At 40.5% G+C, this 27,812-nt stretch overlaps 1 protein-coding gene and 1 non-coding gene across 2 annotated transcripts in view; one reads left to right on the top strand and one right to left on the bottom strand.

Annotated features, from left to right (window-relative positions):
- clasp1a (cytoplasmic linker associated protein 1a) overlaps positions 1 to 27,812 on the top strand; it is a 95,719-nt gene that overhangs the window by 18,267 nt on the left and 49,640 nt on the right. Inside the window, exons 3-8 of the mRNA XM_085434420.1 lie at positions 9,985 to 10,063; positions 11,152 to 11,255; positions 11,898 to 11,989; positions 12,127 to 12,202; positions 12,551 to 12,648; positions 13,744 to 13,814. Of these exons, the coding sequence (XP_085290546.1) occupies positions 9,985 to 10,063; positions 11,152 to 11,255; positions 11,898 to 11,989; positions 12,127 to 12,202; positions 12,551 to 12,648; positions 13,744 to 13,814 (520 nt within the window). The remainder of the gene's footprint in view (positions 1 to 9,984; positions 10,064 to 11,151; positions 11,256 to 11,897; positions 11,990 to 12,126; positions 12,203 to 12,550; positions 12,649 to 13,743; positions 13,815 to 27,812) is intronic.
- LOC146691125 (U4atac minor spliceosomal RNA) lies at positions 9,567 to 9,698 on the bottom strand. The gene has a single exon (XR_014915856.1). It is a non-coding gene; the product is annotated as a U4atac minor spliceosomal RNA (small nuclear RNA).

Genomic DNA, 27,812 nt, shown 5'->3' on the forward strand with positions numbered 1-27,812 from the left:
TGATGTAAAAGCAGTAATTTGTGCTACATGTAAATACAAAGTTTCGGCTGCTGTGCTGCTTTCAACGGCCTAGTTTTAACAGTGTTTGCTTCCTTCGATCTGCTCGACTCTGTCCAACATCTGTATCTGGTTATCAGTTAGGCCATTTGTTCTGCTGAGTCAGCCTAGCCTAGGAAGGAAGCCACAGACTAATGTGCTTCGTCATGCTGTGATATGGACAGAAAACCCAGAAAAACCTCTACAGCTGAGGGAGAGGAAAGCCAGAGAAATGCTTTTAATGAAATGATGCATCAAATCTTAAATAAAGTCATTGTATGGTCAAGTTATGTCAGCTTGCCACCCTGTTTTTCTGTGTTATGATGACGTTGCACACATTTTACAGGATTGCAGAGCAGGTCAGCTTAATAACAGACTTTTAATGTCACTGAAATTTTTCCCTCAGTGATTAAACAACGTAGGTCATCAAATTTTCACTGTGGATCTTTTCCTACTTTCTCTAGTGTTTAACTGTTTGGACCATACTGTTGTGATGTGAGGACCATAGGGGTGCTTGTAATAATCTTGCTCGATGCTGTCAGACATCAGGAAACGGATGAGGAGGGTTATTTTGAGGGGTTATACACAGCCCAGGCAGTGGCAGACGCCACCTTCTGGCAGGATTTGAGATGTCTGTATAGATCTGGTCCCGCTTTATGATGTCGTCTATGTGCTACTGTTAAGCTAGTCGCTAAAGGTGTTGTTTGCTCGTAGTCTGAATTCTAAGTTAAAACTTTTTTCTCAAATTTTTGGGAACATTTTTTTTCCAACCAAACTTTTAATGCAGCCACTGTTTTTTTGTTGTTGTTTTTTAAGTTTTTGATGGTATTTTACCTATAGTGCCCTTCTTTGTACCTACCTTCGGCTGGCCTCAGTCCAGAGAGCAGCAGAAATGTAGAGATATACCATGCTAGGTCACGTGAAGATTGAAGCAGTCGAGTTCACCTTCAGGTGAGTGGATCACTCAGATTAGCATTTGTTGCCTCGGGTAATTCCCTGGAAACCTGCATGTACTAAATACACTCGCTTACAGCAAACATTGTTTCTTATTTTTCTTAAATTTCCTGCACAGTGATCTACCTGTCGATGGACTAACGTGGAGAAGCAGCACCATCATCAGCTGCTTTGGCTCCAGAAGAAGAAATGTCGCACTCTGAGAGAACAATAAAGTGGAATACACATAATCAGTTTAACTGAATTATTCATTAGTAACATTTCTCTGCTCTCCTTGTCTCTGAATGCGGTTCAATAATACATGGAGCTATATTTGGGGCTTGGCAGTCCTGTTAAAGTCAATGTCATAGTACTGCCATGGATATAATCTGCATTTACATTAATATAAAAGTACTGCACTGCTGTGAAGGTGATTTGGCTTGTGCTGAATGATTAATATGAACAACACACATCTGCTCTGTTGGATTTCACTGTTGTGCATCTTCTTTATATTCATGTAACAGAATCCATGATGTTCATATGAGTGCTCAGGTGAATGCTCTCACCATCCATAATAAGACTGCTTGTTCATAATGTTGCTAAACACCGTTCTTTAAGACTCTATGAATAATGACCTGAAGATATAAGTATTGATTGTGTTTATCACCAATATTGGTAAATTTCTATGTTACAGCAGCCAAAACTTCTAAGAAAATATCTTCAGTAAAGTAGAATAAATGTGTAACTCATTAAGGTAAAATTCAAAACTACAACTACACGTTAAATGAGCTGAGAAAGTAAAAAGCTAAATAAAATACATACAATAAAGTGGATTCATAAGGTAAAATATTTAATATCTATGTCTTTAGTAGAGCACACAAAAGAAATAAAATCATTATGAATAAGTAACTGCAGCCTGCGAATAAGCACCATAACACTGGAGAACGAAAACAATTACACTTTTTGAAGATTAAAAAAAAAAAAAAATGTTGTGTTTAATTTATGGATGTGCCGATCCAAACTTTCAGTTCCAGTGCAAGAGCTCCAATTAATAAACTTTAATGTAGTTCCATCTGATGATTGTATTAAATGTAGACAGATGTGTGCAGATGCTGTTGGCCTGTTGTCCCTCTGTTTCCACAGTGGGCCTTTGTGGTTGTAATTTAACTTTGATCAGTCCAAACTGCAGCCCCGTGTTGTTGTGTGCCTGCAGCCCCACGGCGACACACTGAGTCAGCTCTTTGAGTTTGTTCGTCCTGACAGTTCGCTGCCTCTGCTGGTAGAGTGATGTCCTCCTCTGTCCTGCCTGGCAGGTGTCACAGCATTTTATGGATGACACTAACTTTGTGTTAGAGGTTTAAATATTTCATTTCAGGCCCAGAATACACAGCAAAGTGCAACCAAAACTAATCTGTTATTTATCCAGTTTGTAGATTTATTCAGCTATTATGTAAATGTGAACAGACGTGATCATTTGTAACAAAAAGCTCTGACACTTCTTTGGAGGCCAAACACTATTACTGCTGTTTCTGTTGTTATTTTTCCCTGTAATTAGTGGCTCCACTCTTTCACGTAAAGCATGTTTGAACTTGAGCGAAGCATGTATTAGTGTCAGTGGCAGTATGTCCGGAGGAGGATGCTCCCATTTCAGTGTTTTCACTGCAGCAATTCGAGTATGAAGCGCCATCTCAGGAGGAAGTGAACCGTGAAAGAGCGTTGTGTCTGTGCGTCTTTAAATGTGCTCTGTATTACAAGTGCTGTTGGCTCTCGGCTGTAATAAGAGTTTACTGCACAGCTCCATCATCCAGTTGCCACCCTGCCCGGAGTCCTGAGCTCTGCTGAGTGCTGCTGAGTCACTGCTGGCTAATCACCGCAAACTCCAAATGGTGGCATAGCATCACAGTTAATCACTCCCACTCTGTTACTGTATCTGGTGCATGTTGGAAATTGTTTAGATGAGTCTGGCCCCGCCTGTATGAGCCTGTGGTTGAACTGGGACACTCCCAGTCTGCATGTGTGGAATAATATGCAGGCGACCTATTGTCCTCATTTCCATCTAAATATTTTTTATTCTTGGAGTCCTCTAGAGCAGCTTTGCATGATTTTTGAACTTTGCATAGTTCAAAATGATTATTCATGTGGGTGGGGCTTTTCCCCAGTGACATCATACAGATCCAAGAGTAGAAAAAAATTCACGGTCCTTTATGACTTCAATGAAAACAGTCTCTAGAATATCCTATTTTATTCAGTGAGACCTGAAACTAGCGACTGAGTCAGGAAGGTGTTTCCTAAGATCAGAAATGTTAGCAGTGAATTTCCAAACTTTTGCAACAAAGAAATTGCCCCCTGTTGGACATTAGGAGGAATGCAGGTTTAAAGCTTAATCTTAATCTGGGGGCAGGGATAGCTTAGTAGGTAGAGTGGTGGCCGGGGTCGGGGATTCAAATCCACTGAACAGCTACCCTGAGGTACCCCTGAGCAAGGTACCGTCCCTACACACTGCTCCCCGGGCGCCCAGTGGCTGCCCACTGCTTCACTAAGTATACATTATTATTATTGTTATTATTATTTTAAGCCTATTCGCTACTTCCATCTTTTATATCACAGACTGTCATTACTAATTAAACCCTCTGTTAAACAGTTAGTAACTATAAACTCTGAAGAGGTCAAATAGCAGCTTTTATTAAAGCTGCATTTTATTTTAGAAAAGACTCTTCTTCTTTTCTGACTCTAACAAACCAAAATCTTCTTCTTTGGTCTTGGTGCGACTGGTGTTTATTTTGCAGTGTCCTAAAGGTAGAGCTGAGGTCTATCAGACGCTAACCACGGGACAGGCAGTGACGCGGGCTGAGGTGCTCATGAGTCCCTTTTGCCACAGGCGAATTACTAAAAGCAGCAGCAGCAACAACTGAGCGCGCTCAAAGAAACACACTGGCAACAGTTGAGACTCTGTGAAAGCCATTAAAAGGTGAAACAGCCATGTTTAAACCCACTTCTGGTGGGTCCACAGTTCATCATGATTTCAGCATTCTTGGATTTTTCCATTCTCTTTGACTTTATGTAAACTTGTGCATTTAAATATGACTTCCTCATATTACAATATTTCCACTTGAGGCTCCAGCAGTGAGTCAGTCCCCACAGACTGACATTTTAAAATGCCCAACTTTACTGCAGAAATAAACATGCTTACAGCTTAATACAAAAACCAGGTTTGGTCTCTGTAGCTGATACCCTCCTTTATAACAACTCATCATCCAGATGGAGGCTTTGATATTGATGCGTATTAATAAAACTATTTTAATGCTGCATAACAATAAAGGTCTCTTGAATCAAACAGAATTTTATTTGTTGTGTTGTTCCTTGATAGCTCGATGCATTATCTGCCTTGTGGAGGGCAGCCGGTTATTAATGGATCAGCTGAACCAGCAAATAGACTATTTGTTAAAATGCACTTAATAACAATTTACAATTGAATTAATTTCAGCATACAGAGCATCAAATCATCTCCTTTCAAACTGTTGGAGAGATTATATTATTATATCATTATGAAATCAGACGGAATTAGAAGAGATGCATATCTGCCAGAGGAGTAAACTTGTGCAATAGCTGTAACGAGAAATATAGACAGAGTAGTTCAAAGTTAATGTAATTTAATTTGTTAATTCTGGTTGATTCAGTCTTCACTCTCATGTCTTGATTTTTATGGGCTTTTTTTTTTTTTTTTTTGGTTGTATTGTTTTTTTGCAATCCATCAATTTTCTTCCGCTTATGTAGTGCCTGGAGCCTATCCCAGCTACCATAGGATGATAGGTGGGGTACACCCTGGACAGGTGTCCTGTCTGTCATACAGAAAACAGGGTGTTGTTTTTGAAAAACTTTAAATAATGACTGATTTAAATTGAGCACCATCTTCCCTGTGCAGCTTGCCTGTTCCCTGCAAACCTCAACAGAGGGGCTATTTGCATGCCGGGAATCAGAACTTCTCATTCTGCGCTGTGTTTGCATGCAGCACTGTCTGTCGTTGTTCTTCAGCCTGCAGCACAGATACAGCTTTGATAAACAAACTATCAAAAGGACTCAAATGTTAATGCTCATCAGCAGCTTAAAAATGAAGCCATAAATGTCAGCTGCGCTCATCTCTGACCTGCAGCTGCATCCAGAAAACAGACCTGTAAGCTACAGTTAGAGTTTAAGCTGAAAGGTAGACCAAGTAAAGACAAAAGTTCTTGATTTATGGCACTGTGAGAGACATGAGAATGTGGTGATTACAGAGCAGGAGGCTGGGAGGGAGGGACAGGTATGCTGTATATAATTACAAAGCTGGAAAATGATCCGGCTTTCCGTGTGTGAGGGACACGGCTCATTTTTGAGGAGTTTGATCGATGTCTGAGTTTTGCTTGTCTTTACAGGTTGCTGCATGTGTGTGTGTGTGTGTGTGTGTCCGTGTGTAGTGTTTCCACTGGTAATGAGATGGCGAGTTGAGAGAAATTCTTGATTTAATTTAAAGGCTTCTCCACATCAGAGTGGCCAGTTGTGGGTTGCCGGGTTTTTCCAGCCACTCGGATGACGATGAAGAGGCACTCGTGTTCCTCTGAACGAGGCTTGATGCTAGTGGGTTAGTTTGATCACAGCCTGATCCAAGAGTCCTTTCTGAACTTTTTCTTTTACATGATCAGGAAACAAACTGACTGGACTTCTAAAGTTTACTGCCCCTCGCTAGTTTTCTAACCTAAATATGCATCCCGTGTTTTGTTTTACTTTACTTACCACATTTCCACATGATTTATTTACTATAATAATTTTTTTCCGCATTTTTATCATGTACAAAACCACCCAGCCCGCCAGATGTATCAGACAGCACATGGATTGAGTATCCAGACCTTAGTGATCAATAAAATCTTCATACTCACGGGTTGCCCCTGAAATCATGTAAACATTGGGAGATTTGCTGTCTTTGCTTCATGAAGCAGCATCTCAGTGAATGGAAAGCTAAACCAACACGTGCATGTTGACAGAGTAAATATCGAGCGAGGCTGAAGCTGCTTTCAGTGACGGCAGGGTGCATATTTGAGCTGAGGTAAACACGCGTCACGGTCTGACCACTAACTGCCACAAATGCTTCAAGTCTGAACCTTCATTGTGAGCTCAGATTTTGAAAGAAGCCACTCGTCTTGCAGCTGTGTGAACTGAGCTGACATTCAGCTCCAGCTGGGTAGCTTTACTGCTCAGAGACCTTTGCCTGTGCTGAAAATCTTTAGAAACTCAGTTGTTTTTTTTGTTTGTTTTTTTTAAGTGGCCTACAGGGGTGGGCGATATAGATGATGATGATGATCTTCTGAAACTATGTGCCAGCAGCACTATAGCGACACAGTATTATAAAAGTATAAAATAACTGATTAACACTTTAACTGAACAATAACTAAATTAATTGAACCTTGTAATCCTTTCAATGGTTGCACAATATTGTCATAGAATAAAGCTGGAACATATTTTCTACCTGGGATCTTGTATGCTGGATTGAGCTTTTTAACCAGATGTTTAAAGTCCTGCTTTTTCTCCCTGTGACCGAATCATTAATTTCCATCCACCATTTGCTTTGGAGTCATATGGAGTGTCACTAGCGAGTACTCCAGCGACGCGCGGAGGGTTGCTCATCATCATCTCCTCCTTTGTAGCCCGGCTGTACTCAGCTGTGCGTTTTTGTCTCAAGTGGTAAAACACATTTATTGTTTCCACCTCTAGCAGTTGTTATGCACACTAGGGAATGTAAATGGATGTCGCTGCTATGGTAACAATATTACGATATGACACTTTCCTATCACATAAAAATGTATGTGGTTATTATGACAGACCAAGTGTTATGGCACAGCCCTTGTTGCCTTTAACATTATTGAATTTCAGATCAATTCCATTTCAATTTAGTGCAGTTCAGCTTCATTTGTCATTCAATCTCACAACAGTCACTTCAACGTGCTTTATACTATAAGGTAAAAGAGAGAAAACCCCAACAACCTGACAACCAGGTATGACCACACCCTTGGCGACTCTGGGAAAGAAAAACATTCTTTTTACAGGAAGAAAAACCTGTGGTACAATCTCAGGAAGGGAAAATAGTCTGGTGCTACATAGGGTTAGGCATAGAGACAAAAAACATATTTTTGTATCCAGCTGTAAGCATGTTTATTTGTAATGTAAAGTCTGTGAGAACTGCTGGAGCACCTGGTGGACGTTAGAGGAACTGCAGCTTGTAGTGCTTGTGATGACATCATTCTGTTTAGGGTTGCTGTTTTGTTATGTGGAGTATTACTTTGGTTAGGGTTTGAAAGTTATTGGTTATTTATCGCATGGTTTATGTTGCTTATTGTAATTTTTCTGCTGGTCTTTAGTTTTTTCTTTTCTTTTCTTACCTGTTAGTGAGGTGGTTGTTTCTTTCTTTGTGATATTAATAAAGTTTAGCCTGTGCAAATCCCTGTTATCCCGCACTGTTGTGCAATAGTGTGACCTGGACTGTGCGTGAAAAGTAGGCCACAGTTTTGTGCCCTTGATGCATGGACACATTTTTTTAAAACTGCTGCTTTTACATTGTAAATTAGGAAAAATCAGCTCTTTTCTTTTACTGTCAGACTAAATAAATTAAATCCACAAACTCAAAACATATTAAAACTCAACATGAGGGGACGTGCAACGCTGATGCCCTGCGCCAGTTTCAGCTATCTTATTTTACAGTGTCAGCATGTAAAAATTATGCTGTCCCCATGCAGCTGTGCTGCTGTTGCCTTTGGTGGTTTCTTAGAAAACAGTAAACCAAGTGGCCCAGCCTTGTGCTTTAAGGGGGTCGGATTACTTTACGTTACTTTACGTTTTTAGTTTTCTCACTGTGTGACCTTATTTTTCACCCCAACAGAGTTTCTTTTAACTGTGTTTTAAGGTTAGCAAAGGGACACTCAGATGAGAATTTTTCTTACAGTGTGGACATTTGCTGACACACTGTCAGGATTGAAATGCAGCAGATAAGAGGAGGGGAAGAAACTAGAGCCGAGCATGTCGGATTGGAGGATTTGGGAATTTGGAAGGGATGATGTCTGAGAGATTTGGGTCCAGAGCCTTCAGGGTGGGGGTGAAATAGAGATATACATGCGTGTGTGTGTGTGTGTGTGTGTGTGTGTGTATGTGTGTGTGTGTATGTTTTGGGGGCTCTGGATGTGGGTGGCAGCAAAAAGAGAGTTAGCCATCTGTCTGCAAAGAGGCGGAGCCTGTCTGTCCTGGACTGGACCACGTTCTTCTTTGGCGTTCCTTGTGTAATTCAATTTTCCAGAAAAGACTCTTTACCTCCAGCTATGACTCCAAGAAAGAGCTCAAGTGAACCTGTTTTGCGTTCCTGTGCAGGGTTTCTCTCTTCGTGTGGGGCCTGTCGTCAGTCTAATTACCGTCATTCTCTCCAGCTGCAGAACAAAGAGGCTGATCTGAGGATTAGAGCTGCAGATAACCAGGACTTCTGCCTGCAGCAGGGGAGAGGCATCCATTGGAGACACTGAGGAAAATATAAAGGGAAGAGCACTTTGTAGTTCGGTGGTTTTAAGGGTAGGATTCCTGCAGGTCTTTAAAACAGCCCTAAATTAAAGACAATTAAATTAAGGTGTTAAAATTCTCTTATGTTCCCAGTAAATTTGCTGGTAGAAAAATCACAACAGCAGTTGGCTCTAAGCACTTTATTATGTAAGGTAAAGACCCTGCAATAATACAAGAAAACAGACAAAACCCCAACAATCAAATTACCCCTTATGAGCAACCGGTTTGACGACAATGGCAAGGAGAAACTCCCTTTATAAAGGAAGAAACCTCCAGCCAAACCAGGCTCATGGAGGTGTGGAAATCTGCCGTCCAGTTGGGGGTGAATGAGGTTGTTCAGTTAGTGGAGGTCCCCGCCCCCTCTGCAACACCTCTCACTCATGGTTGGGATTATGTTATAAAATGTAACTTACATTTGAATTAAAATAGAGGAAATACAAAAAATTTAATAGAGGCCATTCCGGTAGAAGAGGGAAAGACCATCTCGGAACTGAGGAGTATATACTTCACCATCTTACAGTGACGGGATTGCAGCCATTTCCCAGCTTTCTGTAAATGGTGCGCATAGCCACTGATGAAGGTTCATTACAATTTGCATATTAATGATCAAGAAACTAATTGTTAGTCAGTGGTGCTGGTTATGCAAATGTACTGTTTATACTGTTGAGGAAACCTGCAGTCAGCTGAAACTGTAAAAGTAAACTGGATGAGTGAAGAAACATTTGTCCCAGTGAAACAGTAACATCCAGAGGAACAGAATCAATTCTCCAGGGTTAATGTGTGGATCACAAGCCTTTTCTTCATATTTATAAAATTAAACAGCACTTTTTATGCAGTTTCATTAAAATAATTCATCTGTACTGACATGCTGAGACAAAAAAAGGTTCTCTGTACAGATTAAACTTTCATCCTGAGATGATTAATATTGAAGTTTCCCCAGTAGGATCTTTGCTCCCAGCAGATTGCAGCAGCCATTGTTGCTTTGCTGTTTTACTCGTTGTTTTATTATTGTTGCACACAGTAATTGGGTTTCCAAAAAGTGCACCAAACCCTGGACATTCGCCAGGCGATGCGTGTGTGTTGTTGTTGTTACGGTGTCAGCTGGACTGCTCTCACTAAGCGTTCCTTGAGCAGTTCTCTCACCCCATGACAAGGAAAGTTGCAAGAGGCAGGGCCTGTGTTACAGGTCAGTGTTGTGAGTGTGTACCCTGAGTCATGGTGCACACAGTTTGTTGTTTTAACCCCACCCCTTTTCACACCCAGGCCTGTGTCGAGTGTTTCTTTGTTGATAAATTCCTCATTCTGATTTCATTTTTTCTATTAAATGTAAAAGAAATATTTACATGTAATTGTATATGTTTAAGATTTCTGTGATGATTTTTGTTTTTGTTTTATTTTTTACATTAAATTGTATTTAATGTGTGCATTTCATTTTGTCTCCACCAGGTGGCGCTGCTCGGCCTGGACCTCTTATCTGCCTTAGTGACAAGGTTACAGGAGCGATTTAGAGCCCAGGTGGGAACAGGTAAGACTCAAATTTCAATCTTTGATGCGAATTTAATGTTTTATTTAATGTTGGATTTTTAAAGTGGTAATCTGATCGAGTTGAAGTGAAGTCAGAGCTTTTCTCTATATTATTTCAAATGCTTGAATTAAAAAAAAAAAAAAACCCTGACCAGTGAAACTCAGTCTATTCATTTGTCATTATCTTTATAAATTAAAGTTAGTTTGCATTATCTAATTAAAAATTGTTAAGTTTACTTTCAGTTTTTAGTTTTTATGTATTTTAATGTTAATATTGCATACTGATTGATATTGAGGGAAGTTGACTCTCAGTGTCTCTCATTATTTGCCCCAGTCCCCTCAGGATGAATCTTCATCCACATTTAAACACATCGACAAATATCAAACAAAACATATTTTGTATTTTTGTATTTTGTATTTTATTTTTTTCAGGCTCTTTGAAACATGTCGAGTAACACAAAAGTACAAAGTTGCAAAAGCGAGTGAGAATTAAAGAATTTGAAGAAAAGCTATCTGGAGCATGTACAAACTGATATTAATCTTTAATAGGGCTGTCAAAATTGAGAGCAAACAAAACTGCTGTATAATGCCCTCTGCTATCTTAGTTTAATTGGTCACATGACTGCATCACATGACTAAAATGTGTCATCGTTTTTGAAAAGGCTCACTGTCCGCACTGGGACGCGAAAACTGCATTTTCAAATGTATTTGCTTTGGAGGGCGCTTTCAAAACGCTGCGTTTTCCTTGACCAAAAACGCCGTCTCAGTGTGGACAGAAGGCCAAAGCCTCCGCTTTCCAGAAAAAGAAAAAGATGCGTTTTCAAACGAAAACGTATTAGTGTGGACATGACCTAAGTTCCTCAGTGCATCCTCCCCTGAATTTAAATGTGTGAAAAATCAAAAGCTTTTGTTTCAGAGTTTCAAACTACTGTTCTCACCTCTTCTCACCAAGTTTCTGTTGAGTGCTGTTGATCACTTCATCTGCTCTTACTTTGCATGAGAATAACTTGACAAAACGTCCTGTACAACTGAGCCATTTCACCATCGTTAAGTACCAATAAATAACTCATATTTTATTTTCTCACTCAGTTCTGCCCAGCCTTATTGATCGATTGGGAGATGCCAAAGATCAGGTGCGAGAAACAGACCAAACGTTGCTGCTAAAGATCATGGAACAAACCGCCAATCCGCAGGTAACACGCTCACTTTTTCTAAGACAGTTCAGGCGGTCATGCATTAGCTCAAATTCAGATGGATGTCGGCTTTAGTTCTCACTTGTTTACTCTGTGGTGAGCTTGGGGGTCTCACTGGGTGTGAAAGTCTGCTGCCACACCCGTCTGCACCCGCAGACTTCCTGCAGTGGAAGCTGGGGGCTGGCAGGTGGCCGGCAGGATGCCAGTGGTTGACCTTGTTAGACAGGTGTTACACCCAGGGTCTCCAGCACAGACAGCATAAAAGAAAGAAGTTACCATGGTGACATCCACCACTGGTTGTCCAAGTCCTGCTCTGAAGCTTCAAATTGATCATCTGGGTGAACTGCATCAATAGAGCCAGCTATAAACCTGAGGACGCAGCACACTCATTGACTAACGACTTATCAATCACATGTCGTTAGCCAATGAACATAACATTGATAATCCTCCCTTTTAACATTTAAACCAGGCACAATTAAGATATACATAAATGGGAAAGTGTTTACTGAGGTCAGGGCAATCTACCTGTAGACTCCTCTATAAACAGATGATTTTTTTGCAGCCACAGCTGTTGGCCCCTTGTAGTCAAAAGCTTGAAAAAGTCCTGTTTCATTGTGTACATGATGTTGTGTATTTTTGCAGTACGTGTGGGACCGAATGCTGGGAGGCTTCAAGCATAAAAACAACCGGACCAGAGAAGGAGTGTGCCTTTGTCTCATCGCCACGCTGAACACGTGAGTTTCCCTCCTTCGCTCGTTCTGCTCGAGCAGGCCGATTGGGCCGTCACGTGACCTCATTTTTAAAAATCTGTGTCCTCCCGTCTCCTCGTTTTTTTCCCGCTGCTCATTACTCTGATCTGTTTGTCTTACAGATATGGAGCCCAAGGCCTGACTCTCAATAAAATTGTTCCTCATATATGTAACCTCCTGGGGGACCCCACTAGTCAGGTAAAGCCTACCATGACATCTCTCTTCTTTTCGTTTTTTCTTTTTAGAAGATTTTGTGTAATTTATGACCAAAACATTGAAGAGACACCAGGTGAAGTTTAAATTAAGCCAGCCGGCACCACCTTGTACCACCAGGTGGTGCAGTGAGTTAACTAGGGATGTCATATAGAGTACCTGATTAAATGCTGCCATCTGGAGGTGAAAGTTGTAATTTTTTTCACCCCATTGGTTTGTCTGATGAGTTGACTACATCATTTTATTCATGGTGACTCTGCTGTGGAACATCTGAATAGAAACGTCTGTTTGTTTGACTCCTCTCTGATGTTGTTGTGTGATGCTGGTCACCAGGTCCGTGATGGAGCCATGAGCTCCCTGGTGGAGATCTACAGACATGTGGGTGAGAGGGTGAGGCTGGATCTCAGCAAGAAGGGCCTGCCACAGTCACGGTAAGAGAACAGGCCGCTGCCGTTTAACAATTTTTCTCTTTGATAGCCTTCATTGATTAACGGTAGAGCGATGGTTAATGAACAGAGAGCCCTTTATTAGTTCCCTGTTCCAACCACAGCTTGATTTTCACGCGCTGTTTGGTTCAAGTGGGTAAAATGTAAAAGTCATTAAACATTTTATAGCAACCCTACTTTCAAGAGTCTCTTTTTAATTAGAATTATATAAAATTTTATTTAGCCTTTTTCACATATTGAGTTTCTACAGATTTGGCTGATGTACTGCAGGAATTTCCCATTTTTAATGCTAAATAAATTAGATGATTTTTCTTTATATTACCACGGTTTTAAATTGCTATCGAATTATCCATATATAAGGATTATACCTTCCTAAAACATGATTCTGCAGCTCATCGGAGCACCTGTGAACCTGTGATTTAGCATCAGAAATCAGCACAGAGTGTAAAATAAATGGTTGTTTAAACATAAAATATATATTCTGTTATGATTCATTATTTATGAAGTTGGCTGCAGATTTAAAGTTGAGCTGAACTGCAGTAGAGCTGGTGTGCGTGCACTTTTTGGTCTAAATCCACACTGCAGAGGTTACTTTCTGGCTCATGACTGAACACCCCAGATGATTTATTTTTTCCTAAATCGGATTTATGGTCATCGCTCTTGTAATCAGCCATGAACAAGCTCTTTGAAACGGCGCCAGAATTTTGTAGCTCGGGCTCAAAACGTGATTTCACGTTTAATATCAGATACCAGCGAACATTCAGATGCGGCATCTTCTTTGTTCCCTTTGTGTCCTCTTCGTTCCTCCTTCACACTGGGCCATATGTCTCTGCACCCCTCCATCACCCCTCTCGCTCGCTCTCTCTCTGGCCCCGTTGCCTGTTAGTCATCTGTGTGGTGGTTTCGGTCTATTTTGGTCCCTGCAGCAGAAAGCCGAGGGAGGGCTTCTCACCTCGGAGGTGATGGATAGTGCAGTAAACAGGTCTTTAGTTACTTTCTGCTGCCCATCTGCTTTGTTTTATGTGCCATCTGCATAATTATCTTCACATTCTTGTCTTTCTCTCTGTCCCTCTGTTACAGCTTGAATGTAATCTTCAGCAAATTCGATGAAGTCCAAAGATCCGGGAACATGATCTCATCTTCTGGTTCAGGTGAGTGCTCCTCCCTTTGCTTCAGGCTTCTTTCTGCTGGTATGCAGAGCACATTAGAGGCTGGCTGATGTGGAAATTCAAATCACATCTCTGTAGTTTTAGGCTGGATAAATTATATGTACCTCAGTGTCTTCTATCAAAAAGCAACAGGTGGGACGTCTCAAACACATTTATTAAAGATTGTAGTTTTTCCCCGTTGTCTGACTGGCTGACTCCCGCTTGGTCGGTCAGGCTGACCAAACAGCTGGTCTCTGAGGGCCTGTTGTCCTGAAAGTGAATCTGCAAAGGTTCCGATTTCCTGCACCTTTGTTTTTGAGTCAGCTGCAAAATCAGCTGAAACTTGCAGAGCTGGTTTCAGTGAACCTGGTGGCTGCAGAGGTTTTAGCTGAATATTACTGCGCTATATAAATACAGGCCATTTTACTGCTCCTGTTTTTTTGACCAGAGACTGTGACTTCCTCTGAGGTGTTAGGCTTCATCTGTGTTGTAGTTTATACATTTGTTGTTGTAGTTGTTGTTTTTGGTGGGCGTTTTGTATCAGACTGCTTCTCACAAGGACATATGAACTCATGGTTCAGTGAGTGTGTCCTTAGAGCTGCCCTCTTTGTAATCTGTTCAGGGGATGTCTGAGATTTTTAGCTACAAATACATGGGTTAAGGTTTCTCAGTTGCAGCCCTGGAGCATAAACAATTCTCTTTCTGGTGGTTTAAGTCGTTTTTGTTTCGAGGGGATGGGACAGCTTGGTGTGTCTGTCATATGGTGCAGGGTGAAATTTAGGAGTTATTTGACAGCAGAGCTTGAAGACAACATCTTCCTTGTGGCAGATTTTTCTCTCCTGTGTCATCACTCTCTTTTTCTGGCATGTCAGCTTCTGAGTCTACCCTCCATGTTGAATGTGTACATGAATGTGGAGAAAGGAGGAGGGTGGGGGAGGGTTTCAGGCCCAATGGACAGCCTGGGGCGAGAGTCAGAGATTTCAGTTGTCCCTCTGTGGAACTAAAAAAAGACTAGCAGACTCTGTTAATATATCAGAAACACAAAAAAATAAAACTGCAGTTGGGTGGATGTTAGAAATTCTTCGCATTTGGAGCTGCTGACTCTGTCTAATTGCAGCTAACGCCGCATTTACAGCAAGAACAGCTGATCCGAGGAGAACACGGTGAGACGGGGATCAGTGTTTCAAAACAGTCTCCACCTCCCGTCTCAGCTGCCGCTCTGAGTTTCTTTGAGTGTCATGTGAAGTTTAACTTTCAGTAAGACTTGATCAATCATGATGAGGCACGATTTTCTGTCAGATTTAAGCTGTATTCACCAGCCTGCTGAGTCACAGTCGCAATGTTAAGATGATGACACAGCATTTCAGTCGGCACTGAAGTTCTTTCATCTCTTTCCTGCTATTTTTATCGGTTATTTTTGCACCATATTTTCATCTTCTTTGTTCTGTTTATTCGACTCCTTAAATTGATCTGTATAAAATCCATCAAAGTGGAGAAAAAAATCCCACCTGACACCCCCCCCCCCTTAGTTAATCCTCGTTTTTTACTTATAGCCAGTCCAGAAAAAATGTTCTCATCAGTCAGTTTCTTTGTAATCTCCTTTAATTTCAGACACTGAGGATAAATAATATTGCTCAGCTCCGTAGGACATATGAAGCAACTCCTGAGCGTGAGTCCTAATAATAAATAAAGGTGGACACTTTAGCCAGTGTTCATGTTGCTGTGTGAAAGTTAACTTGGAGGACTGAGAGGAGCATGTACACATGACTCATTTCAGCGCTTATTAGATATTGAGCCTTTATATCCATCACGATCAGCTGCTTGGCTCGACTCGTCTCTTTCACAGCTCAACTGAAATTGACTCTGTGACTTGTTTTAATTGAAATCTGTCAGTCTTAGAGAGAGGGGAATGTCTGGTGTTAATGTGGATGGGCAGTGAGTGCCGTGACAGCAAAATAAGAATAGAATAGAATAGAATAGAATAATCCTTTAATTGTCCCACAAGGGGAAATTTGGTTGTAACAGCAGCTAGAAGACACATAACAAACAGGACACAGAACAGAAACATACACAGTTTTTCTTACATATTTACATCAAGGACAATGGTTACTATAATAAGCTCTAAGCATTGAGGAAATGGGTTGTTATACTGCACTGAGTTATTATAGGCCTTTTTATTTTTATTTCGTTTTACATTTTTTTTCTTGTACTTCAGTTGTAATTGTGTTAAACTGTAGTTTGAAGCGCAACTTTGATGCTTCATTGAGTTTATATTGTTTGAAAATGCTCAGTTAATGTTATTATGCAATGAGCACATTTGTCAGGGGCTAAATTTAACAGTCATTTAGAGTTTCAACGAACACATACATGGATGCCTGAGGATGGTAGTGTGACCAAACTGAGAGAGAGTATAGATGTTTCATCTATATATTAAAAAAAAAATATACAGTGGAACCCCGACTTACGAAATTAATTAGTTCCCGAGGGTCTTTCTTAAGTCGAAATTTTTAGTAAGTCGAAGCACCCATTGCGCCTTTTGAGTCGTTCAAGTGGAACAACGAAGCGCAAATACGAAAGCCAAGGGGGTTGTCACATGATTCGGAAGGCATTGTGGGCGTTCTGGGCATTCTGGGCTCAGCCAATCAGAGCCAGTGGATTTCGTTACACGGGCATCGTAACACGGGCAGAGATATTGCCGTTAAGTGCCTTCGTAACTTGAATTTTTCGTTAAATGGGGTCTTCGTAAGTCAGGTTTTTTTTTTTTTTAAAGTATAGTTTTAAATTTTATTTTGATTAACCTAAAAGTTTCATTAAACTTTAAGTTTTGACTTTAGTTGTAGTTCACTTTCATAATAACTCAGGCACTGCAAAGGTTTTTTGTGCTTTTGTACCAAAACTAAGCAAAAAGCTAAGAGCGAACACTGAACTGAAGATGTGCACACATGAAACTGAAATGAGAAAGAATTACAGTAAATGTCTTTAGTTTTATTTATTTTTTTGTAAGGTTGGTCAAATTTGTTTACACAACTGGCCCGATGAAGCATTGCTGCATCTGATTATTGAGTCTGGTATTTCTACATGACTGTGAGTAAAAAAACCCGCATAAAGCTTTCTGTTGAATTTTGGTTCTATTCTATTCTGCTCTGTCCCCAAATCTTCCCCCTGAAAACCCTTCACATTACAGTAATTATGATTCAGTCTAAAACTGAAAGTAATTACACTGATTAAATAACACAGTAAAAATGAAAGTGAACTAAGAGAAAAAATATTCCTAAATTAATAAAAGTGGAAAACTGTAATAAATCCAGTAGGGTTTTTTTTTTCTTTTTTGCAAAGGGCAGAAGTTTAAACTGTTCCAAAGTTAACTGAAGGACAAGAGATTGAAAAAAGCAGCTTTGAATTCATGTCTAAAGGATGCGTAGTGTTGGAGGGATGTCAGCTAAAGCTCAACTATGTATTATCACTTTTTACCACAAGAGGAAGCAGTGAGTCAGTGCACCTTTTATTTAACCGTTGTGGTCGGCATCCGGGGGAAAAGACAAAGCCTTGGAAGGAATAGGGAGTAGGACTTAAAAGAAATGTCAGAAATTAAATTAAGGGCAGCACACATCCCAAAACATCTCAATACTCCCACTGGTAAAATGCTGCCCCCTGGTGGTAATAGATATAGTTGCAGAGGGTAATTACGAAACGTAGCTTTACCTCTCACAAAATTGAGCTATTTCAGCAACTAAAGTGCTATATGTTACACAAGTATCATGTTTTTACAGCTCTCTTGGTGTATCCCATCCATTTAGTGTTTCATTTATCTGTTACAGATCAGCTAAAATGACTAATTTTATGATTAAAAATATCTCAAAAGTGCAAAAATATACAATTGCTCACTCTCTAGATGGTTGACTACAGACAGATGGAAAGAGACAGGCTGTTTTTTCAGGGAAGGAGACAAGGGAGGAGGGAGCAGAGTGAGAGACTGTGGAGGGATAAATCGACAAGAGCGAGGGAGGGAGCAAAACAAAGCAGCCATTTCTGTGGCAGTACTGTGAGGTAAACAGAGAGAGAGGTGGCAGAGACTTCGGTTAGAGCTGACCGATCGGTGGAGCGATCAGCTGTGGATCTGCATTCCTGTTCTGCTCAGCAGCTTTGCACCATGACAGCTGGAGAAGGTAAGACTGGAAATGCGAGGAGCTCTCAGACCACACGCTTTGAAACACCCAAAATATTATCATCGTCTCTTTTGCTCTGTGTTTGAGTTTTTATCTTTTTATGTAATCTTTTTTTTTTCTGCTGCAAACTGAGCTCTGAGCCACTTCTGTACTTTTTTGATAGCTCTGGCAATCGAGGAGGGAGTCTCCGGTTGTTTCTGCAGCAGCGTGGCGTTATAATTATAAGTGTGACTGCTGTGACGAAGCTGCAGCAGCTTTCAGCGGTCACACTGTGATTTCTCCATGCAGTGCACATGGTAGTGTCACATTTTTTTGCCTCTTGTTTGGAGAATGCCTGCTGGTGCCTGAAGCCACGAGGGACAATTTGATTTTCCTTATCCTGGAAATGGTTACACATTTCTCTATATCATTTAGATAATTTGTTACATAATCCCTTCAATTATATATTTTTGTGCGTATAATTTTTGATAAGCACACCTTCGGTTTATGGTAGGAGTATACAAGGACAAAAAAATCTTGCTTCTGCTGACGTTTCGTTATAAAAGCAGCCAGCCCCGACATGAATTTTGTTTTGCAGTTTTACATCAGCGGTTCAGTCACTGGCAGAGCAGCAGTCAGCAGCAGCTCTTTTAAGAACCAAAGTGGAACTAAAGTTATTGCAGCACTTGAATTGTATGAAGAAAGCAGGTCATCCTCACAGTGGGAGTGGTGCGTTTTTAAATAGGCGGATGCTCCAAGAAACCTGATGAAGTGGGCGAAACAGGCTTTAGGAAACATGAAGTCAGAGATTTATTTTGCTGCAGTATTTTCCACTACTGCTACAGCACATGTAGAAATAAACAAGAGTCCTTTCCACTCGCTTAGTTTCTATAAATATGTTGCGCGTGTGATATGTTGGTGAATTTCTGATTAAGCAGGAACCAAATAAACATTCTGCAGGTCAACGTAAAATCAGAAACAGACCGTCAGCGCTCCTCTGACAGGAGAGATGACATCGTGTGGGGCGGTGTGAGGGCGATCCTGGTCGTGTTCCAGACCTGCTGCGATCGCTTCATGCTTCATTTCTGCTGTTGTGCTCGGCTTTCACACGGCCACAGGGGTGAGGCGAAGGTAATCTCGAGCTGCTCAGGGGTGATTTTACCTGGAAGCAGAGTAGTATGGGCCACAAAAATTAGCCAAATAAATCCAGTGCAGTTTGTTTCAAAGCTTCATTAATGCTAGCAAGCCAAATGTTGACTTTAAGACCAGCTGCAAAAAAAGGAGCGGTTCTGTGACTAATATTTAGGTTTTCATAACAGTGTGTGGGAGTAGTCTGTTTATTGTTTTGGTTCCATTTTCTTTACATTTCCTTTCTTATGTATGATATACATTTCATGCATATAAAATGTTTTATTTTCTATAAACTACAGAGAGGAGAAAGAACTACTGAAACACAAAGGCTCACTTATGCACAGATATTAAACCTCCAAGCATCTGTGTGTTTGCTCTCAACACAAAATAAGCTGTAAGTTTGCTAATAAAAGCTGCATTTAAAACTTTAAATTGTCCCGTATCATAAATACAGCTCCATCTTTGTAACAAGCCAAATCTATTTAAAATCACTCGTAAAATCAGTGAGTTCTGACGATTTCTAATCATGTATAAACTGTTTGGAGGTCTGGTTTACCGTGGCGCATCGTTCAGATGGATAGCTTGTGTGGATATCTCGGATGTGAGCTAGAAGTTTGTATTATTTCTCCAGATCTGCGCACACTGAGGCTTCAGATCCAGGCTGTATTTATAACCACAGAGGAGAGCTGTGGGTGGGTGGGTGGGACGCCATGTCAGCTGCTCACTTCTCAGTTTCTTGAACACAATCACAGTGTTTTTGTGACTGGCTGAATTCCCAAGGCATTTTGTGTGTGTGTGTGTGTGTGTGTGTGTGTGTGTGTGTGTGTGTGTGTAAGTGAGCTCTCACAAGCCCCTTTCTGTGCTCTGCTGCTCTTACATAAACCCTGCAGACTCTGCAGGTTTTTGTTTCCCTCAGTGTTCAGCTGTGATGAGCAGATCTGCATCCTCAGCCTCATCATGACAGCCAGTTTAAGCATCTATTTCTTGACTGGAAAATAAACAAAATATGTTAATTCAGGTTGTAAGAGTCACAGAGTTTCTTCACTCATGTGACATCATGTCGGGGACTGTCTGTAAAATGAGAAATGACATGATTCTCTGAGCTGTGAAACCTGATTTCAAGTATAACTCCAGTGTGTGAACGAGGAGAAAGGAGAGCGCTTCACAGACGCGGACTAAAGCTTTCTTGGCTGCTGCCTCAAAGCACACTGTGCGCTGTCTATCTTGCGTGCTGCACAATATCGTTTATTATTTAGTAAATATTGATATCTATGACTAGCTAGTTTATTGTGATGGTGCTTTGTTTTCTCTATTATTATGTTGCTCTTTGTTGTTTGCTGTCTCCTCTGTTTGTTTTTTTTTGTTTGTTTTTTTTTTTCTCCATACAGGTGACCCAGGAGTTCTTTTTTTTTTTTCTCTCTCTCTTCCCCCCCCTTCTCACCGTCTCTTCTCCCCTTTGGTTTTCTTTCTTTCTCTCCCCCTCTTTCTCTCATTCATTCCCCCTGTCCTATTTATTAAAAAAAAAAAAAATGACAAAGGATGAACTGAAGCTCTGCCATCACGTAATGTCGCATACTGCTGTTTCTGATGTCATTTAAAAAAAAAAAAGAAAAAAAAAAAAAAAAAAGAAAGGAGAGCGCTTCATTCTAAGGAAGCTCTTTGATCGTGACACACACAGTGAAAGTGGTGCTTTGCAGAGAGCTTAACAAGCTCATTAATGTGTGTGTGTGGGTGTGTGCATGCTGTGTATTTGCTGCCATTGGCTGCTTTACTGTGTGGAGGAGGATTTGGCTTTAAAGCACCAAAGAAGTACCTTTTCTTTAAATGTCTTTGATTCGAAGAGGCCATACTGATAAAAATAGAAGGTTCAAACATACATTTTGCATGTCGACAGCTGGGAGCAAATGAGTTCACTCTTCATTGCCAACTGAGTTTATTAGCAAAATGTACAAATTTCCAGCTGTTTGCAAAAACTAGATCACAGCAGGACAGTTAAATGTTACAAGAGACGTCAACATCATCTGTTTTTAATGTTTTCGGTTGCAAAATCATTCAGCACCCCCCCTGCCAGAGGGAATTCACTGTCAGTTCACACATTTATAAATGACTGTGCAGACTTTTATAACTCCTCTGTAAATAAACTTTCACCAGAGTTTCAGCGTCTGTTGATTAAGGCCTACATTTATTATACATCTGATTATATATCAGCAAAATGACAAAGCAACTCATCACAAAGTTAAGAGATAGCTATCAAACAAGAGCCACACATACCAGTGTGTTTGCTATAGTTAGACCACTGCTGACCCAAAAGAACCAGACAACTATTCTCAGAACTATCTGAATGAAAGATGCCTTCTATTTTAGCTGAATGAGGTATTTAAACCCCTCTTGTGTAATTTTAATATTACGCACAAATAAATAATTTTGTAATAATTGTTCATCAGTACACAGCTGATGCGAGCGAGACTGTGTAAGGGGGTGGGGGGGGGGGGGGGGGGTGTTGGAGGACTTTATATAAAACAAAGGGAGATGCACAGAAATGAAGAGATGAGTATAAACCTCTTGAATGATGCTTTTGTCTTACTGTTGCTCTCTGCCAAGTGAATCGTGCAGACAGCCCTTCTAGTCCTGTGATTCTGGGGTTTAAACAGCGTCTTTGATGGGCACAATAAGAGGCCGGTACAGCAGTGGCCCCTCTGCTCGGGAAACAGACTCTGCTGCACTCACAATCTGTGCAAATAGTTTGTGAACAGGCTCATTTGGGGGAGCACAGACCTGAATGTGAAGCAAATCCCAAACAGTAACAAGCAAACACTGTCACTGGAACCACTGAGAGAATGTTAATTAATGCTAAATAGAAATCTATGGGAGACTTCAATATTAGCAAATTCAAAGTATAACTTCCATTTCAACCCTTGTTTTTGGAATAAAGTCAACAAACCTTTTAAGGAGTTTCTTGCAATGCCAGTAATTGCTGTCCTCTGAGAAGGATTTTAATCTCAGAGAATGTATTTGTTAGAAAAATCCAATGTAATCTGTTTGCAGGATTCAGCTGTAGATGCAGTTTGCTCTCATTTGGTGATTCTTTTTCTGTTACTCTTAAAAATAGATATCCATTTTCTATTATCTATTTTCTTCTGCTTGTCCAAATTTGGGTTACCAAGTCAGCAGGATAAGCTGGTATTCCAGGCGAATAGTGCATTTAAGTGGTAATTCTGTCTGAGTGTCAGAGTCAAACATCAAAGGTACCCATTAGGGCTGGGCCATATCATACCATTCACAGTAATACCGGTATAATGTTAGGCAATGATAAGAAAATGAAATATCGTGATAGAATATGGGTCAAACGCGCATGCGCAGTGCCTTTGTTTTCATACGCACATGGCAGAAAAAGCATGGCGGCGACGGAGAACGAGAAGGGCGAAAGCGGATCGTTGAATGAAGGGATGAACCAGAATTGGTTTGTAAAAATGGTGCAACTTCAGTGGTGTGGAACTGGTTTGGCTTTCGTCAAATACACACCAAAGTACAATTTTTGGTAGAGCATGCAAGCGGACCATCGTTATTACCGTGTTTTTCGGAAAATAAGTCGCTCTTAAAATCCTTTTATTTTCTGAAAAATTGACAGTGCCCCTTATAATCCGGTGCGCCTTATGTATGAATTCTGGTTGTGCTTACTGACCTCAAACTTTTTATGTCTTACACAGCGCTCAAAAATCTGTAAAAAAATGTTTTAGCACGACTTTGATAAGCTACAAAGCCGCACCGCTTGATGGATTGTCATAGCATTACGGCTTCCGTAGTCAGGAGCCTCGCCGAGTGATACGTACTGTTCTGCAACATAGTATTACCGTATTGTGTGTGTATAACCTCTTTTTAAGTTTTGTAGATATATTACACATGGTTATAGTTCAGGATATGTCGGCCAGTTTCCACTGGAAATGCCTTTTGGTTAAAATGGCAGCAAGGAATTTGCATAGAAAACAGCTGTTTGTTTAAGTGAAAATACATTGATGGGTTTTTTGTTTGTTTTTGTTTTTTTTGCACTAATAAAGTTGTGGAGTTGTAAAGTATTTTGTCTCACGTCAGTTATATCGTCAGTTATATCATTATCACAAATTTTCAAATATATATCGTGATAAATATTTTTGGCCATATTGCCCTGCCCTAGTACCCATCGGTGGTCATGGATGTCCATAAAACATATGACCAAATTTGCTTCTGCACATTAAACTGTAGTGCTGGTAGTCCGAATCAGGTCATGAAACCTGCTCCCGTTTCTGCTGATTCTACCTGCCAGTCATCATTTAAGTATTTGCTCATTGATTGTGTGAGGTCGCCGCCATGTGCAAATGTTTGAGAGCCAATCCTGTGTCATGTGTCAAAGCCCAAGGTGCTGAGCAGCTTCCTACAGGTGCACACTTACTGGAATGACGTGGTTCAGGCTCTGACCTGGTTTATCTGCCTGAACAACTTCACCTAGCTCTGGCTTCTTGTTAGTCTGACTCTCTGTTGGCCTCTCTTTCCTCATTTGGCTACATGTCTGTATGTAATGTATGGATTTAGCTTCTTAATCCTGCTTTCTCATTTAAAAAAAAAAACTGTGATAATGCAAAAAATGAAGTTAAGTGCTATCAAAAGCAAATCAGAAACCCGAGGAAAAAGTTATTAGGGAAACAAAGACTGCACAAAGTGAGTCTTAACACTGGGACAGACAGTGAGGTGGATCTTTTTCTCATCACCACAGTGGATTATAAAAGTAGGTGTTCGTTGCTCATTGGACTTGTGATCGATAATTCTCTTTGTGCTTTTTGTCTACCCTGAAAGCAGGGTGACACCAGGGGAAACAGTTTTAGTGAAACAGAGACAGACATGTGTAGCCACAGGCTCACTGAAGTAATGAGACCACTGTGTCAGACTGCCCACACCATCCTGTTGGACAGGAAGTGATAAAAAATGACAGATTTTCATTAAATAGCGCCAAAAAAAAAAACCTGAACACCACAAGAGGAGTGTATGTGAGTGGCCTTTTTGGGTGTGTTTTTGGGGGGGGGGGGGTTGTTTTTTTTTTGCTGGCAGTATTTAAAAAATAAAGAGAAATAAATCAGCTGTTAATGTGAACCAAAACAATTAATTTAATGCTGATAATTGTCTTAATTTACTTCAGTATTTATTCACCTTAAAAAAGGGCGGGTCAAATGTTTTAGGATTTTTTTTTTTCCTGTAATTATAATTTCATTTACTAATTATTTTTATTTAGATTATCGTCTTATGTTCATTTTTTACCTCAAATTAATTTATTCCGTGTTTATTTTTATAATTCTTAATCTGGTTTTGTTTTATATTTCCATAACTTTTCTTTCAGTCATACAAAGACAAGAACAAACAGATTTATAGGTGAACTGATCACATGTTGATTGTTGTCAGCTAAGAAATTCACAGGGACGTGAGCTCCTTCCTGCTCGGTGGTTCTAAGAAGCTCAGTTTTCTGTTCGAAATTTGACGGATCAAATCCCGTCTGTAACAAACGGGTATGAACAGAAGTCATGAGGTCTAAAATAAAATGGGACACTGTGCAAATCTCAGGAGATGGTAAACATCAGATTTCATCAGCACATAATTTGCAGGCAGAAGGTGATTTTTTTTTTTTAAATAAAAAATAAAAAATCCTCCTCTGTTGTTTTAGGAAAACATAGGAAGTCTTTATTATGATATAACACTGATCACCAGTCAGCTGTCTTATATAACACCAGCTAAACTGCTGCAGTGAGTGATGGAGACACCGCCTTGGGCCTCATGAAGATCCCTGATGGACTCTTCTGGGCTCCCTTAGGGGGTACCAAGGGACAAAAAGGTGAAGAAGAAAACCGAGCGAGCTGGTGGGATAGCAAGAGGCCCTCCCTCTGTCCTCGATTTAGAGAATTTTCCTGAGCTAAACTTTCAGTTAATCCCCCGTTCCCCTGAGCTTTTCTTCTGTTTGTATAAAAAGATCCTCGCTGTTATATAAATCTGGGCTTCATGCAGATTACTATTGCCAGCTCTGACAGCTCCACTGTACACTGCACCCACAGTGTATCCTGACACCTAGTGGACAGAAAAGGCAGCACACCTCTCAGTCCTCAAACAACAGGATTTGCACCTTTATTTTCAGAGGGGGTTAAACAACACTAACGAGTTAATACAGTGAAATAAGAAATGAAAACTGAAATGAGAATATGTGTCTACAAAATAAAATAAAAAAAAATGCAGTTAATTTGGTTAAAACACACCCATTCAGAAGGAGGTGATGTAATCGCGTTGTTACTCGCGCTGGATGTGGGGTATACCAAGTGTCCCTTTTCTTATGTGGGAGTGCACAGCATTTTTTATCCTATTGAGAAAATATCCCCTATTTTAATTATCAACATTCAACAGTCCACACTGCAGTGTTTAGCTTTTATCCAAAGAAACTGTATCACTGTGGGTCGTAGAGTGGACATGATGCTTTTAGATGTTCCCAGGTATAAATTAAAGACAAAGGGAGAGAGGGCGTTTGCTGTGGCTGCACCCAGACTGTGGAACAGTTTACCTCCTCACGTCAGATTCTCCAAAAGCCTAGAAACTTTTAAAACCGCTCTTAAAACTCACCTCTTTTCATTGGCTTTTAGAAAGGTTTAATTTATTTGTTTTATATATTTTTATTTTATTTTTATCAGCGAGGTGTTATTACGAAATTGTGTTCTATTGTATTTTTATCTGTATTTACTGTACAGCACTTTGGTCAGCCTTGGTTGTTTTTAAATGTGCTCTATAAATAAACTTGACTTGACTTGACTTGACATTATAAGACTAGAAAATTAGAAAGATGCACTCATTACAGTTCTTCCTTTCAGGCTTATTGCATTTAGTGAGTTCAGATAAAATGCAGTATTCCTCTCCTTGACATGATTACTGCCAAACCTGCAGAATTCAAATGTGTCTGTTTTTAAGTTCTGCAAAGCAAAATTCCCGACCTGTCCCACACAAACCTGCTCTCTGTCCCTGCTTTCATTTCTTCTCTTACCCACGCTGGAAACTAACTGATACTTAAGTGAATTTAAGATGAAATAAAAACGTAATATGGATGCAGATCTTGGCCCCTTTTAAAGTCACATGATTAGTATTTTTGCTGTTTCTCCCCTGCAGATAAACTGTTGTTGTTTTCTCATGAAATGTATTTCTCACGTGTTTGGTTGCGTCTTTGCTTTGCTGTGATGATAAAACACAGAGGTGTTAAACCTGCTTTACTTTCACAGCTACAGCAGATACTTTTGATACATTTCCAGAGTACTTGTAACCAGTGTTGTGTTTTATCACAGTTGTGTAAAGATCGATGAGAAACTGAACAAACAGTTTTAGTCTGACAAAAAAACCCAAAACATTAAACTGCTGACGTCCCTCACGACCTCCGCCTGTTACAAGTGATGAAACCTTTACAGGAAGATGGAGGTGATGTCCAGAGGCTTGTGGGCTGATTGCTGCTGTCACCACTCACTTACCTTCAGATGCTCTAATGACCCGCCTCAGGCTGTGGCACACACTCTTGTGTGTGTGTGTGTGTGTGTGTGTGTGTGTGTGTGTGTGTGTGTGTGTGTGTGTGTGTGTGTGTGTGTGTGAGAGAGAGAACTGCTCATCTCATGTTGCATGCCGCTTTAATTGCTCCCTGGATAAATCACACACACAATCCAGCCGTTGTGTCAGCGTTGCTGGCAGCAGCTGCTCTGACAGCTGTGATCAATACTCTCATCTGTGTGGTCGGGCGCTGTGCTTTCTGCTTAGGTGTGCGAGCTGTTAGCCTTTACGAAGAGGCGAGGGGGCGAGTGTTTAGGTGATTGGCTATTGGTTTTGCTGGCCTACGGATGACGTCTGATAACTGATTACTTCCTTTAACATGGAAAAAAAATAGATGCGCTGATGAGCAGCTTGGCCACTTAATCAGACTTTCTAACAGTGGTGTGATGGATTGCAAGGATCATACCTAAAAGAGCTGTTCTAGAAACAAAAATAAATCCAAACAGATGAAAGGAGTCAGTTAGGGTGGTTCAGGCAACTGATTAGGGGGCTTTTGTCTCATGGTCTCAAGGAAAGAAAGTCCATATGGGGCCATATTTACTAACAACCCTTTTGATATTAAATTGGCCTAAAAGGTGTGTACACAGGTGTCTTTGTAGTGTCCAACATTTTGGAAAGAAAATAATGAATTTAATCACAAAGTTTAAATTCATGAATGTCTACAGCAGACACTTTACTGCAGATTTAATACGTTATGTTATGTTGTGTCTGATATGGCTGTATTGGCCTCTCTTGGGTGTGTTAATGTTATTTGGAGCAAGTGGGGCATAAGTTATCAGAGTAAGTGTATAATTGTCACGTGTAGGTCGTTGCAAAGCTCAGAGCTTTGAGCCACAGCATCACACTTTGAATCTGCCCTGTGGGTCTGCAGCCCCACGTGTTTCTGGGCCTCAATAATACAAAACGGAACTCAACCTGCAGCATTTGTGGGACGGAGAATCCCAATATCAGGTGCACGTGGGGGTGCGTCTTTTTTTTTCTTTTCTTTTTTTTACAGGCAGCAAAGTAAGGGTTTACAGTAAGCTAATGGCTTTTCATTGTTTGAGAGGTTTAGCCACATAGAGATCGATCGATAGAGAATAGAGAGCGAATAGCATCTGCACGTCTTTTCTCAGCACCCACCGAGCTTCTTTGG

Source organism: Copadichromis virginalis, linkage group LG16, assembly GCF_057382275.1.
Source record: "Copadichromis virginalis isolate Kocher_CV1m ecotype Utaka linkage group LG16, C_Virginalis_male_GT1.1, whole genome shotgun sequence".
NCBI lineage: Eukaryota > Metazoa > Chordata > Actinopteri > Cichliformes > Cichlidae > Copadichromis > Copadichromis virginalis.